Genomic DNA, 15,003 nt, shown 5'->3' with positions numbered 1-15,003 from the left:
ATTTGAGACAGTAAAGGGGGCTTTACTATTCTTGGGTAGCGGAATGACTTCTTCTTCCCTCCATTCCTGAGGGCACACACTTTCTAGTAGGCTTAAATTGAAGATGTGGCATTGAGATGTTTCTACAACTTGATTGGAGTTGGACATGATTTGGAAAGGCACACACCTGTCTATTGCATGTCAGAGCAAAAACCAAGCCATGAGGTCGAAGAAATTGTCTGTAGAGCTCCAAGACAGGATTATGTTGAGGCACAGATCTGGGGAAGTGTACCAAAACATGTCTGCAGCATTGAAGGTCCCCAAGAACACAGTGGCATCCATCATTCTTAAATGGAAGAAGTTTGGAACCACCAAGAGTCTTCCTAGAGCTGGCAACCCGGCCAAACTGAGCAATCGGAGGAGAAGGGCCTTGGTCAGGGAGGTGACCAAGAACCCGATGATCACTCTGACAGAACTCTAGAGTTCCTCTATGGAGATGGGAGAACCTTCCAGAAGGACAACCATCTCTCCAGCACTCCACCAATTAGGCCTTTATGGTAGAGTTGCCAGATGGAAGCCACTCCTCAGTAAAAGGCACATGACAGCCTGCTTGGAGTTTGCCAAAAGGCACCTAAAGGACTCTCAGACCATGACTGGGGACTGGAAGACTAGTCAGGATCGAGCGACAGATGAACAGAGCAAAGTACAGAGAGATCCTTGATGAAAACCTGCTCCAGAGCGCTCACGACTTAAGACTGGGGGCGAAAGGTCACCTTCCAACCGGACAATGACCCTAAGCACACTGCCAAGACAGTGCCAAAAAAGTAATACTTTCCGAATGCACTGTATTTCCTTTTCAAGTCAAGTAAGAGTTTAGTGTGGTCCTCAGTAAGGAAAAGGCAACAGCAACCCTCACATATAAGCCTACCTGATCCCCTCCTTGTGATCGCTTTTGATCCCCTGATTGACAGCAGCAATATGTTAGGGGTTTTAGTAGACGGAGGTCAGGATCAATCTTCAGAGTGACGGGAGTTGGGTGGGGGGATGAGGAGTGTATGGGCGGAAACCATAGACCATAGGCAGCATCTCTGTCAAACTACACAATCTCAGAGATGACTACCTCTATCTTCTCTGGGATGTCACACATACACACACAGCTGCAGTGATCATGCTGGTATCGGAAGAGATGCCTGCACTTAGAGAAATGAATGGGCTGGTTAACCTCAAACGCTCTGAGAGAGAGAGAGAGAGAGCGAGAGAGACACTGAGACACTGAGACACCGAGACACCGAGACACTGAGATATATTAAGAGAGACAGAGGAAGAGAGAGAGAAAGAGGGGATATGCTACCTTTTAGCCCAGACCAGTGCAAATCAAAGCTCCCCAGAGCTATTTGGCGCACCAGGCTATGAGATCAAATGAAAATCGATTACATCAGTATATCACTGTGATTATCGAGTACATTTACTTCATATGTAATGGCACCAAATGGCTTATGAATATTATAAACGAGTCCACTATTTAATTTGATTGGCATGAATAACCTAAAACTGAACATTTGTCTGGAGGAAGGTGTTTTCACTGCTGCCAGCCTGCCAGGAAGATTGAGTCTCCTCCTACAGTGGACAGTATATGGAAAGTCCATGGTCAACTCTCTTTTGGGAATTTAGGAAAGGTTGCTCTGACACATCAGCAGATTATTGTTTTAAAGAGCATGCGTTTATGAGACTTAGAACCTATAGCTGTCATTGCCTGGTCCTATCATCTGGTCAGGAAATCCTTAGGACCCTAGGACCATAAGTAAGGTTTTGTTTACTTACAAATATGACAAAGTACTTACTGTATAATTACTTATTAGATCATGTTGTTTCCCCACAGGGTGTTTGACTACCAGCGTGTCCCAGCCTCCATGATGCCAGCCCCAGTGGAGCCCAGCCCTTTGAAACACTCCCATGGCCCCTCTTCCTCCTCCGGCCTGCACCGCTCCAGAGACAGACTACAGGGCAAGAGGAGTACTCAGCGCACCGGCTCTTCCAGCAACAGGGCTAAGTGTAAAGGACCCCACACACTGTAACACACACACTCACAACAGACTCTTTACAATGTTAGCTCATGCACACCTGCACTCACACACACACACTCACCACACACAGACACACTCGTAAAAAAAAACTCATTACAGGGTGAATGTCATCTGTGTATGTGCACTTAGCATTTTATCTTGAATGTGTGTGTGTGTGTGTATATCGGCTTCTTTGCACTGACTATGTGTGTTTGTATGTACGTGCCTATGAATCCACTTGGGAGTGTGTGTATATTGAATGCCTGAGTGTTCCTCCTAGTGTAATGCCATGTCTGCATGGGGGGAAGCAGCCCTGGGAGCCCCAGGGCACAGTCAGAAGCACCAGATGGTCTCTTCATTAAAAGCCTTTGACTGCAGGGCCCCTCTCCTTCCACTACCCAGCCTATCAACATGCTGCAATTATACCAAGTTAATAGTGCATAACAAATAAGAATTGTTTATACTAGTTTATTACAAGCCTTAATAGTTTTTACTGCCAGCCCATCATAGGGGAATTAGATTGTCTTTGTAGCTGCAGAGGTCAAACAGCTTTTAATAGTAAAGAGTTTCAGGGTTGTTTTCTCAGAGCTGGGGTTGTGATATGAATTTCCCATTAAAGACCATAGGCTAGTGGAGAGGAGATGTTAAGGCCCTGGGAGTGAGGGTGCTTCCACTACACTAAGTGATGGTGGCATGCATGGGAAAGACAAAGTGAGTATGTATGTGTATGTGAGTACAGGCTTCAACACCATGAACTATTACAGGCCTCTCTAGGACAAATCCTATTTTAAGATCTGCACTCACAACTTGGACTTTCGTGCAAATCATACATCAATGTTAATGGGAGATTTATGTCATTTTCTCTCAAAAGAGGATTATTTCTTAAATCTAAATGTCTCTCTTTCCTTTCTCCCTCAATTGCTCTCTCCCTCTTTCTCTCCCTCTCTCTCCCTCTACAGTGAAGCTGGCAGAGCTGTTGGCCATAAAGAGTGAGTTGACTCTGATCAAGGTGCAAATTGATGGACTGCTGGACAGTGTGGAAAAGATGGACAGACGGAGAAAAGATCACTCAGGTAGAAGGGTTGGAGCCTGGACTGGAGAGTTTATGTCATATTATAAACTTGATGTTTCGAGCCCTGAATAATGATTGGCTGACAGCCGTGGTTTATCAGACCGTATACCATGGTATGACAAAACATTTATTTTTACTGCTCTAATTACATTGGTAACCCGTTTATAATAGCAATAAGGCACATCAGGGGTTTGTGATATATGGCCAATATAGCACGGCTAAGGGCTGTATCCAGGCACTCCTGGTTGCGTCGTGAATAAGAACAGCCCTATTGGCCATATACCACACCCCATCGTTCCTTATTGCTTAACTATCTCGTCATTAGGAGCTTAACTTACAGAATTTCCCCTGCTAACATTACATTGTTTTGTAATCCTCTTCAGAGTCAATGATAATGAGAGATAACACGTGGAGGGGAAAATGACTATTCATTGATTAAAGTAAAGAACTACTTAACATGGCCAAAATTATGTGGACGTTGAACATCTCATTCCAAAATCATGGGCATTATCATGGAGTTGGTCCCCCTCTGCTGGTATTACAGCCTCCACTCTTCTGGGAGGGCTTTCCAGTAGATGTTGGAACTGCTGGGACTTGCTTCCATTCAGCCACAAGGGCATTAGTGCGGTTGGGCACGGACGTTGGGCGATTAGGCCTGGCTCGCAGTCGGCATTCCAATTCATCGAAAAAAGGTGTTCAGTGGGGTGTAGGTCAGGGCTATGGGCAGTCGAGTCAAGTTCTTCCAGGCAAACCATTTCTGTATGGTCCTCGTTTTGTCACGCTAAACGGTTGCATCAAAGCACAGACTTGACTAGAATGTCATTGTATGCTGTAGCATTACAATTTCGCTTCACTGGAACTAAGGGGCCTAGCCCTAACCATGAAAAACAGCCCCAGACCATTATTCCTCCTCCACCAAGCTTTACAGTTGGAACTATGCATTCGGGCAGGTAGCCCAGATTCGTTCATCGGACTGCCAGATGAGGAAGCGTGATTCATCACTCCAGACAATGCGTTTCCACTTCTCCAGAGTCCAATGGCGACGAGCTTTACACCCCTCGAACGGACAATTGGCAATGCGCATGGTGATTTTAGGCTTATGTGCGGCTGCTCGGCCATGGAACCCCATTTCATGAAGCCCCCGACAAACAGTTATTGTGCTGATGTTGCTTCCAGAGGCAGTTTGGAACTCAGTAGTGAGTGTTGCAACCGAGGACAGACAATTTTTACACAATATGTGCTTCAGCACTCAGTGGTCCCATTCTGTGAGCTTGTGTGGCCTACCACTTTGGGGCTGTTGTTGCTCCTAGATGTTTCCACTTCACAATAACAGCACTTCCAGTTGCCCGGGGCAGCTCTAGCTGACTTGTTGTAAAGGTGGTATCCTTTGATGGGGCCACGTTGAAAGTCACTAAGCGCTTCCGTACATTCCATTCTACTGCCACTGTTTGTCTAAGGACATTGCATGGCTGTGTGTAAGATTTTATACACCTGTCAGCAACCGGTGTGACTGAAATAAGCAAATCCACTAATTTGAAGGGGTGTCCACATATTTTTGTCCATGTAGTGTATTGTCATCAGATTATTGTGGGCCCATTATGACTACTATCTATTATCATTTGGGGCATCTTGCATCAGTGAGCACTGCATCAACAGAAAATGTAAAAAATGGGCAATGCCTAGAAGGTAACCGTCGGCAGGCTTTGTTGTGCACAGGACTGGGACGTTGGCTACCGTTGACAAAGAAAGCAGTTCAAAAACACAGTTAAAGCAATATTCTATGGACTATATTCCACAGAGAGGTACACTGAAAACTATCACGCTCAACAATTGTGAAAACAACTGTGTGCGTGTGTCTGGTCCAGATTCACCTCTGACCGGGGAGGGCAGTGTGTCGGACTCAGTGAGCAGTCTGGACGACTCCCCTGTCAGCCTTCACCACAGACAGAGAGAGAGCCCAGAGCCAGGAGAGGCCAGCGATGATTACCACCAGCACCACCACAGGGTAAACACAAAACTCTTCCTCCTCCTACTGGTGATTGCTCACTCCTGCACCTCAGCAATGTTATATTACTGTTTGGTTCGTGAGTGAACGTTTTACATTATCATAGATTTTCATTATTTGTTCTGAAAGTGCATATCTTCTACATGTTGTGGAATGGGCATGCAGATCACTGTAGCATTGGCTGTCACAGTTGCAATAGTTCTGGAAAAGTGTGTGTGTGTGTGTGTGTGTGTGTGTGTGTGTGTGTGTGTGTGTGTGTGTGTGTGTGTGTGTGTGTGTGTGTGTGTGTGTGTGTGTGTGTGTGTGTGTGTGTGTGTGTGTGTGTGCGTGTGCGTGTGTGCCATAGAACAAAGAGAGTGAGATATGGGGAGATGATAATTGATTAACTATTGTTCTCAGATTTTGGGACTCGTACATACATTACATTCTTTGCGCCCATCTCTTCAAAAGAAGAGTAATTATCTACAATTACAGCCAAGTGTCTCCCTACCTGGCTGACACAATAAGTGTTCTGCCTCCGTACCACTGTTCATTATCTATACCAGGCTGTGTGGGCTGAGCGGTAGGTGTGTTCACCAGGCAGGGGAGCCATTGTTTCTCTGACAGTTGAGGGGGAAAGGGGGAGGAAGATGGAAGGAATGAATAGAGACGAGTGTTTACCAGTCAACCACAATACAGTATCCCAAATCTGTCCTAATGGCAAGGAGTAATAACACTTCCTAGGATTGCCAGGGAGTGTCACTCATCCCTCCTAAACTTGGTTAAACAGATGCACAGATGGAGAGTTACAGTGACAGCGAAATCTGGTAACTGTCAGATAACTGTTTTTGTGATCTGTGAATGTGATGGTTTCTGTGATGGTGAGCAAATGTATCACAGTATGTTTCATGTCAGCATATAAAGTCTCACTCGCTCTTGTGATTTCTCAGATACATAACCATCATTCTGATCTGGAAGATAACATGTGAGGAGATCAGGTATACATGGCTAATAAAGGTGATCTGTCAGGATTATAGCACTCAACATGATTGTTTGCATGTGGATTCTGTTACATTTCAGTGTGTAATTACATGTTAATAAGAGTGTAAGTAAGTATTGGTTCATTCTCAACTATCATTATCACTTTTACTCTCTCCAGACTCAATGAACCCAATGACAGCAGCACAGCGACATGGAGAGGGATTCAAGTGAAGAGGAGTGATCATCTCTGATCACAGTCAACTTGGACAGAACCCTCAAATACACTGTACCTTACAAAGTTGGATCTTCAGTGAATCTTTTCTTTTGATGAGTAAGAAATATTTCCCTGGTTACCCTCAGTTCCTTTCCTACAGTAAGCTTCTGTCCACCTTCGTGTCTCCAGCTCCCCTTTGTAACAGGTTCCTACAGACTTATGGACTCAACAAAATATGGCAGCTTTAAAAAAAAATGTGTGGTCTCTTGAAGAATGGGTCTGACAACTGATATGCATCACACAGACAGACACACCCACATTTATACAACTACAGTTGAAGTTGGAAGTTTACATGCACTTAGGTTGGAGTCATTAAACTCGTTTTTCAACCACTTCAGAAATTTCTTGTTAACAAACTATAGTTTTGGCAAGTCAGTTAGGACATCTACTTTGTGCATGACACGAGTAATTTTTTCCAACAATTGTTTACAAACCGATTATTTCACTTATAATTCACTGTATCACAATTCCAGTGGGTCAGAAGTTTACATACACTAAATTGACTGTGCCTTTAAACAGCTGGGAATATTCCAGAAAATGATGTCATGGCTTCAAAAGCTCCGGATAGGCTAATTGACATTATTTGGGTCAATTGGAGGTGTACCTGTGGATGTATTTCAAGGCCTACCTTCAAACTCAGTGCCTCTTTGCTTGACATCACTGGAAAATCAAAAGAAATCAGCCAAGACCTCAGAAAACAAATTGTAGACCTCCATAAGTCTGTCTCATCCTTGGGAGCAATTTCTAAACGCCTGAAGGTACCACGTTCATCTGTACAAACAATAGTACGCAAGTATAAACACCATGGGACCACGCAGCCGTCATACCGCTCAGGAAGGAGACGCATTCTGTCTCCAAGAGATGAACGTACTTTGGTGTGAAAAGTGCAAATCAATCCCAGAACAACAGCAAAGAACCTTGTGAAGATGCTGGAGGAAACAGGTACAAAAGTATCTATATCCACAGTAAACCGAGCCCAATATCGACATAACCTGAAAGGCTGCTCCGCAAGGAAGAAGCCACTGCTCCAAACCCACCATTAAAAAAGCCAGACTACGGTTTGCAAATGCACATGGGGACAAAGGTCGTACTTTTGGAGAAATGTCCTCTGATCTGATGAAGCAAAAGTCGAACTGTTTGGTCATAATGACCATCGTTATGTTTGGAGGAAAAAGGGGGAGGCTTGCAAGCCGAAGAACACCATCCTAACCGTGAAGCAAGGGGATGGAAGCATCATGTTGTGGGGGTGCTTTGCTGCAAGACAGGTTGGTGCACTTCACAAAATAGATGGATTCATGAGAAAGGGAATTTATGTGGATATATTGAAGTAACATCTCAAGACATCAGTCAGGAAATCAAATCTTGGTCGCAAATGGGTCTTCCAAATGGACAATGACCACAAGCATACTTCCAAAGTTGTGGGAAAATGGCTTAAGGACAACAAAGTCAAGGTATTGGAGTGGCCATCACAAAGCCCTGACCTCAATCCCATAGAAAATTTGTGGGCAGAACTGAAAAAGCGTGTGCGCGAAAGGAGGCCTACAAACCTGACTCAGTTACACCAGCTCTGTCAGGAGGAGTTGGACAACATTTACCCAACTTATTGTGGGAAGCTTGTGGAAAGCTACCCAAACGTTTGACCCAAGTGAAACTATTTAAAGGCAATGCTACCAAATACTAATTGAGTGTATGTAAACGTCTGACCCACTGGGAATGTGATGAAAGAAATAAAAGCTGAAATAAATAATTCACTCTACTATTATTCTGACATTTCACATTCATAAAAAAAGTGGTGATCCTAACTGACCTAAAACAGGGAATTTTTACAAGGATTAAATGTCAGGAATGGTGAAAAACTGAGTTTACATGTATTTGGCTAAGGTGTATGTAAACTTCCTACTTCAACTGTACATTGGTAATGTTGTACTGCCACTTAATGTATTCAGATCACCACAGATTAGGAATATGTAATTAATAAATTGATATAAATAGCCATTCGAGATTGGCCAGGCATCGGACAACAATATTAGGCATCTACACTCCCTGTGTGTTCTCCTCTACTTTGCATATTTGTCTCTACCAACTTCCCATAGCTTCCACATTAGTACTGTCAGTAGCTAGGTTTCCATCCAAATGGAGACGGATATTTATGCAAATATTCTAAAATCGGCATAAAGAAAATATGCACATTTTCCCACTAGTGGTGTGTTTTCATTCCACCAAACGGACTTGTTGTGGATAAAAAAAATAGTGAGTGATGACATAGTGCACATACAAATAACTTGTGTGGTTAAATTCCCATGTACCGAAAAAAATCCCCACGCTAAATAGGTTTCCTTCGCATTTTCAACTCTACTGATGGTTGGGTCATGAAATACAGTATGTTGCGTCATCGCGAATGTGCCCACTCTGGTATTGGCACGTGCGCTCTGTAACAGCTATACTGTTACATATACATGATGAGATTATTATGGACTAAAGAGCGAGATTATTTATATTTGTCAAATGGCAGCCAAACATAGATCATCATATCACTAGGATAAGACTCTACAATATGTATTGGAAAGGACTATCATGTGTTGTCATTATCAGTAGCTAGGTTTCCATCCAATTGGCAACAGATTTTCATGCGAATATTCTATTCTAAAATCCGCATAAAAACAAAACAACATAAAAACAATGTGCACATGTGTTTCCATCAAATTCCTTGTTGCGGATAAACGACTGTGCGTGATGACATAGAGCAAATAAAAATAACATTTGCGGTTAAATCCCCATGTACCAAATAAAGAAATACACGTCAAATGCATTTCTTTCGCATTTTCAACTGTACTGATGGTTTTCCCACAACCAATCTTGGGTTATATAGCGGTGTATCTGCGCGCGGTTAGCTAGGGCTCATGTAACATGATGAGATTATTATGGATTAAAGAGCGATATTGTTTTTCAAACGGCAGTCAAGCGTCGATGATCACGTCACCAGAATAATAACCTCGATATTTATTGGAGCATTAAGCTCATCACCTTGCACTTTCACAACCCTGTTCAATTCATCATCATTTATTTAATATGTAGCTAATAAACTGCATGCTTTCCCGACGAGTTGTAGTGGGAGGTCCACACCACAAACCAAGTTTACTTCAATATGAGGGTTATCGATACTTGCGCCTAAAAGCGTTTCCACCGACATTTCCCGCAAAATTAATTTTACCGAAACAAAAAGATCCTGTATTTTGTTTTGTAGACATTTGGAAAGTTTACCAACACTTGTTCTGTTTCCATTATGCCTGTCATACCATTTCTTATCAGACGTACTTTACTTGCATACAAAGGTTGGATGGAAACCTTATTGACTTGAGGAGGAATTTGTTGATTGCGTTATTCTGGGGACAATTTCGGCTGGCATCAAAACTATTTTCTTTACCCCAGGAGGTGCTTCAATGCCACAACTAAAAACTATTATTCATTGTAAATAGTCATAACAATTGCCATTTAAAAATACTACAGGGTTGTTCCACGAAATTAGTGCCTTTTGCTTCCCTTTGATATTTGAAGTAGAAATTGTGCACAAATATTGCATTTTAAAAGCCTCTTAAATGAAGTGCCATTGAATATAGATCACATTGGATTTCAATACATTTGATTTTTAATAAGAATAAAAAACTTGCTAAAGTGCCAAAAGTCAGCATTTTGACATCCCTCTCTGTGCATCCTCTGTGACCTCAAGGAAAATGTTAACCCTCTTCTTAACCCCAACATTTCTCCAGGATTTCATCATCATTGTAAAGCCCTAGTTATTTTGTTGCTTTGACCAAGTAATTTCTGAAGATTATTTATTTATTTAATATTATTAGTGATACATTTTAAGGTTAAGAAAAACCCTGTCCCTCATTTTAAGGTCAACCCTGTTATGTAAACTGAACACTATTTTAGTATGCTGAAACTATTCCTTTTAAAATATATTTTTTTTCAAAAGAGACATTAAACTTTGAACAGTCAAATCAGGTGAGCTCGTTCTACTATTTTTTTTGTCAATTTCTGGTGTTTTGTGGTGGAGAACTGAGTGGGTAAAGCATAAGATGTTGCCCATAGACAGGCTAGAAATTATTTTAACAATTTCGATGTTTTTAGTGAAGCTTGCATTCAATTGCCTCTCCTTGTTGCACACACCAAGCTTCTATTCCCACTGTCACAAGGGGATTCATGTCTGCTTTAAGTTGTCAACCTTGTTACTTTATTTGGCACTTAATAGGCATGCAATTACTGTAGTCATTTCTTTTTTTACCTCTTCAGATGGGAACATTTTGTTTTTTTGTTAAGTTGAACATGTGCTCTTTGTGACAGAATGTTACAATTTTGTGAAATAAAATGTTTTTATCCCCAGCGTGTTTAACTATTCAAAAGGCACCTAATTGGTGGAACGACCTTACTGTATAATGTTGTACTGTATTTTAAACCATGGCTATTTGAAAACAACTGTTAAAATAAGTATATTTCACTTTCTTTATGACCAGCAAGAAAATAAATCCAGACTATTTACTCTGGAAAAAATAAAGTTGAAGATGTGATGGTTTTTCATAGATTCCCAGTATATTATTATATTAAGCATTTGCGTTTACTTTGCATTATTATATATGTTTCATGAAGTCTCGTGGTTTTTTGTGTTTATAAAATACTGAATGTAAACTATATTGTTGACAGTAGTAAAGGTATGACTATTTTCGTATAACTGAGTATGCATATTTATTTAACATACATTTGAGTAGCCTAAGCCTAGAAATGTGGTGGCTTATTGTTTGGCAGTGTTCTCTGTACTCAGTTCAATAATTTACCTGACTTGTAAACAATTAGTAATTAGGATATTATTTTCTTTATTTTTATCTGTGGACTATTCTAATTTGATTGTCTATTTTATATTGTCTTGTTATGGGCAATTAAGTTGGCCAGGCAACCACAATAAACACTGTATCAACCATGTGGCTAAACTTTGTCAATGTTGACAAGATACGCATAGACCAAGGGCTCTATTCCATCCCGTATAAGACATCAACCGATCGCTACCTGCACCTACCCGCCTGTCCAACATCACTACTCTGGACGGCTCTGACTTAGAATACGTGGACAACTACAAATACTTAGGTGTCTGGTTAGACTGTAAACTCTCCTTCCAGACCCATATCAAACATCTCCAATCCAAAGTTAAATCTAGAATTGGCTTCCTATTTCGCAACAAAGCATCCTTCACTCATGCTGCCAAACATACCCTTGTAAAACTGACCATCCTACCAATCCTCGACTTTGGCGATGTCATTTACAAAATAGCCTCCAATACCCTACTCAACAAATTGGATGCAGTCTATCACAGTGCAATCCGTTTTGTCACCAAAGCCCCATATACTACCCACCATTGCGACCTGTACGCTCTCGTTGGCTGGCCCTCGCTTCATACTCATCGCCAAACCCACTGGCTGCATGTCATCTACAAGACCCTGCTAGGTAAAGTCCCCCCTTATCTCAGCTCGCTGGTCACCATAGCATCTCCCACCTGTAGCACACGCTCCAGCATATCTCTCTAGTCACCCCCAAAACCAATTCTTTCTTTGGCTGCCTCTCTTTCCAGTTCTCTGCTGCCAATGACTGGAACGAACTACAAAAATCTCTGAAACTGGAAACACTTATCTCCCTCACTAGCTTTAAGCACCAACTGTCAGGGCAGCTCACAGATTACTGCACCTGTACATAGCCCACCTATAATTTAGCCCAAACAACTACCTCTTTCCCAACTGTATTTAATTAATTTATTTATTTTGCTCCTTTGCACCCCATTATTTTTATTTCTACTTTGCACATTCTTCCATTGCAAAACTACCATTCCAGTGTTTTACTTGCTATATTGTATTTACCTTGCCACCATGGCCTTTTTTGCCTTTACCTCCCTTCTCACCTCATTTGCTCACATTGTATATAGACTTGTTTATACTGTATTATTGACTGTATGTTTGTTTTACTCCATGTGTAACTCTGTGTCGTTGTATCTGTCGAACTGCTTTGCTTTATCTTGGCCAGGTCGCAATTGTAAATGAGAACGTGTTCTCAACTTGCCTACCTGGTTAAATAAAGGTAAAATAAAAAATAAATAAATACATAATTTAAAGAAATGTCCTATTGAGCGGTCGGCTCTGCAGCGTTAACTATGAATGCAGTCTCCATTAACGAGAGAACATTGCTTTTATTACATTTCCATCACAATGTAACGATGAATTTCCACGATACAGATTGAATAGAGCCCCTAGTTTATTTTCGAAATAGGTCTGGTCATCCTTTGGCACCGGACATTTGTTTGCGCACAGTCTTGTAAAGTAGTCTACTTAAGTAAAAATACGTTAAAGTAGCATCCTACTTAAGTCGTTTTTTGCGGTATCTGTGCTTTACTATGTATATTGTTGAGAACCTTTACTCCACTACATTCCTAAAGAAAACAATGTACTTTTTACACCATACATTTTTCTTAACACTCAAAGGTACTCATTACATTTTGAATGCTTAGCAGCACAGGAAATGGTCCAATTCACGCACCTTATCAAGAGACCGTCCCTGGTCATCCCTATTGCCTCCGTCCGATCTGGCGGACTCACTAAACACAAATGCTTAATTTGTAAATTGTGTTGTAGTGTGCCCCTGGCTATCTGTAAATAAAAAATAAAAATACAAATCGTGCCATCTGGTTTGCTTAATATAAGGAATTTCAAATGCTTTATACTTTTACTTTTGATTCTTAATAAGTAGACTATATTTTAGTAATTGCATTTTGATACTTACGTATATTTAAAACCAAATACTTTTAGACTTTTACTCAAGTAGTATTTTACTGGGTGAATTTCAGGTTTACTTGAGTCATTTTCTATTAAGGTATCTTTACTTTTACTCAAGTAAGACAATTGTGTACTTTTCCCACCACTGTTTGCTCATAGTGAATCCAAAGTGAGTTGCCCTTGCAAAGAACGAAAGTGAACTCTTTTGTCATGTTTGAAACAACTGCATGATCAGGTAAGTGATGAGAACCAAATAAACTTTAGATTCATATGCTGGCATAAAACAACAAGTTATCGACATCAAATCAAATCTAAATGTATGTGTCACATGCGCCGAATACAACAGTGAAATGCATACTTTACAAGCCCTTAACCAACAACGCAGTTTTAAGAAAAATAAATGTTAAGTAAAAAATAATTTAAAATAATTAAAAAGCAGCAGTAGAATAACAGTATCGAGGCAATCAATATACAGGGGGTACCCGTACAGGGTCAATGTGCGGTGGCACAGGTTAGTCGAGGTAATTGCTCGCAAAACACCAGTCTCAATGTCAACAGTGAAGAGGCGACTCGGGATGCTGGCCTTCTAGGCAGAAGTGTTAATGTTGAGACTGGTGTTTTGCGGGTGCTATTTAATGAACCTGCAAGTTGAGGACTTGTGAGGCATCTGTTTCTCAAACTAGACTCTAATGTAGGTGTCCTCTTGCTCAGTTGTGCACTGGGGCCTCCCATTCCTCTTTCTATTCAGGTTAGAGCAAGTTTGTGCTGTTCTGACAAAATACCGATAGGCACAGGAATGACAATGAAAGATGAAAGGTGCATGTTGTTTTAAATTAGCGGAACACTGCTTCTATGTTATTATGTAAATGGTGGTTTATTCTACATAGACATGTAACTACATTTGAAAGCTATCAAAACACTTAGTTTAGAATATCTACACTGAACAAAAATGGTCCCATGTTTTTCATATGCACAAAAAGCTTATTTCTCTAAAATGTTCTGCGGGAGTAGTACACAGCGTTGTATGAGATCTTCAGTTTCTTGGCAATTTCTCGCATGGAATAGCTATCATTTCTCAGAACAAGAATAGACTGACGAGTTTCAGAAGAAAGTGCTTTGTTTCTGGCCATTTTGAGCCTGTAATCGAACCCACAAATGCTGATGCTCCAGATACTCAACTAGTCTAAAGAAGGGCAGTTTTATTGCTTATTTAATCAGGACAACCGTTTTCAGCTGTGCTAACAATTGCAAAATGGTTTTCTAATGATCAATTAGTCTTTTAAAATTATAAACTTGGATTAGCTAACACAACATGCCATTGGAACACAGGATGGATGGTAGCTGATAATGGGCCTCTGTACGCCTATGTAGATATTTCATAAAAAATCTGCTGTTTCCAGCTACAATAGTCATTTACAACATTAACAATGTCTGCACTGGATTTCTGATCAATTCAAAGTTATTTTAATGGACAGAAAATGTGCTTTTCTTTCAAAAACAAGGACATTTCTAAGTGACCCCAAACTTTTGCACGGTAGTGTATATAAAGTGTAATATTGATTGTCGAATGAGTGTTTATGTGTGTGTATATGTCTATGTGGTTGTGTGCATGAGTGATTGCATGTGTGCTAAGGTGCAGAAAATCTTAGCAGGTGGTCAGTCCAGCTCAAGTGTTCGGCAGTCTGATGGCTTGTAGATAGAAACGGTCTCTTAGCCTGTTGGTATCAGACCTCATGCCCCAATACCACCTGCCTGATGGTAAGTGAGAGAACAGCTCATGGCTGGGGTGTGTGGGGTCTTGATGATGCTGCGTTCCTTCCTCAGGCACTGTTTTGAGT

General features: G+C 41.1%; 1 protein-coding gene across 2 annotated transcripts in view; it reads left to right on the top strand.

The window, feature by feature from the left end:
- The window catches only part of LOC110493153 (RNA-binding Raly-like protein), a 45,934-nt gene extending 39,232 nt beyond the window's left edge, over positions 1 to 6,702 (top strand). Inside the window, exons 4-8 of one of the 2 annotated variants that reach the window (XM_021567425.2) lie at positions 1,859 to 2,031; positions 3,002 to 3,115; positions 4,980 to 5,119; positions 6,049 to 6,096; positions 6,258 to 6,702. In XM_021567425.2, the coding sequence (XP_021423100.1) occupies positions 1,859 to 2,031; positions 3,002 to 3,115; positions 4,980 to 5,119; positions 6,049 to 6,087 (466 nt within the window). In that variant the 3' untranslated portion in view covers positions 6,088 to 6,096; positions 6,258 to 6,702. Of the gene's footprint in view, positions 1 to 1,858; positions 2,032 to 3,001; positions 3,116 to 4,979; positions 5,120 to 6,048; positions 6,116 to 6,257 lie in introns of both variants that reach the window. The other variant, XM_021567421.2, reaches the window with a different exon arrangement.
- Positions 6,703 to 15,003: the final 8,301 nt, after the last annotated feature.

This window comes from Oncorhynchus mykiss, chromosome 2 (genome assembly GCF_013265735.2).
Source record: "Oncorhynchus mykiss isolate Arlee chromosome 2, USDA_OmykA_1.1, whole genome shotgun sequence".
NCBI classification, from domain to species: domain Eukaryota; kingdom Metazoa; phylum Chordata; class Actinopteri; order Salmoniformes; family Salmonidae; genus Oncorhynchus; species Oncorhynchus mykiss.
The sequence above is the reverse complement of the archived record's forward strand: the minus strand, read 5'-3'. Positions and strand labels throughout refer to the sequence as shown.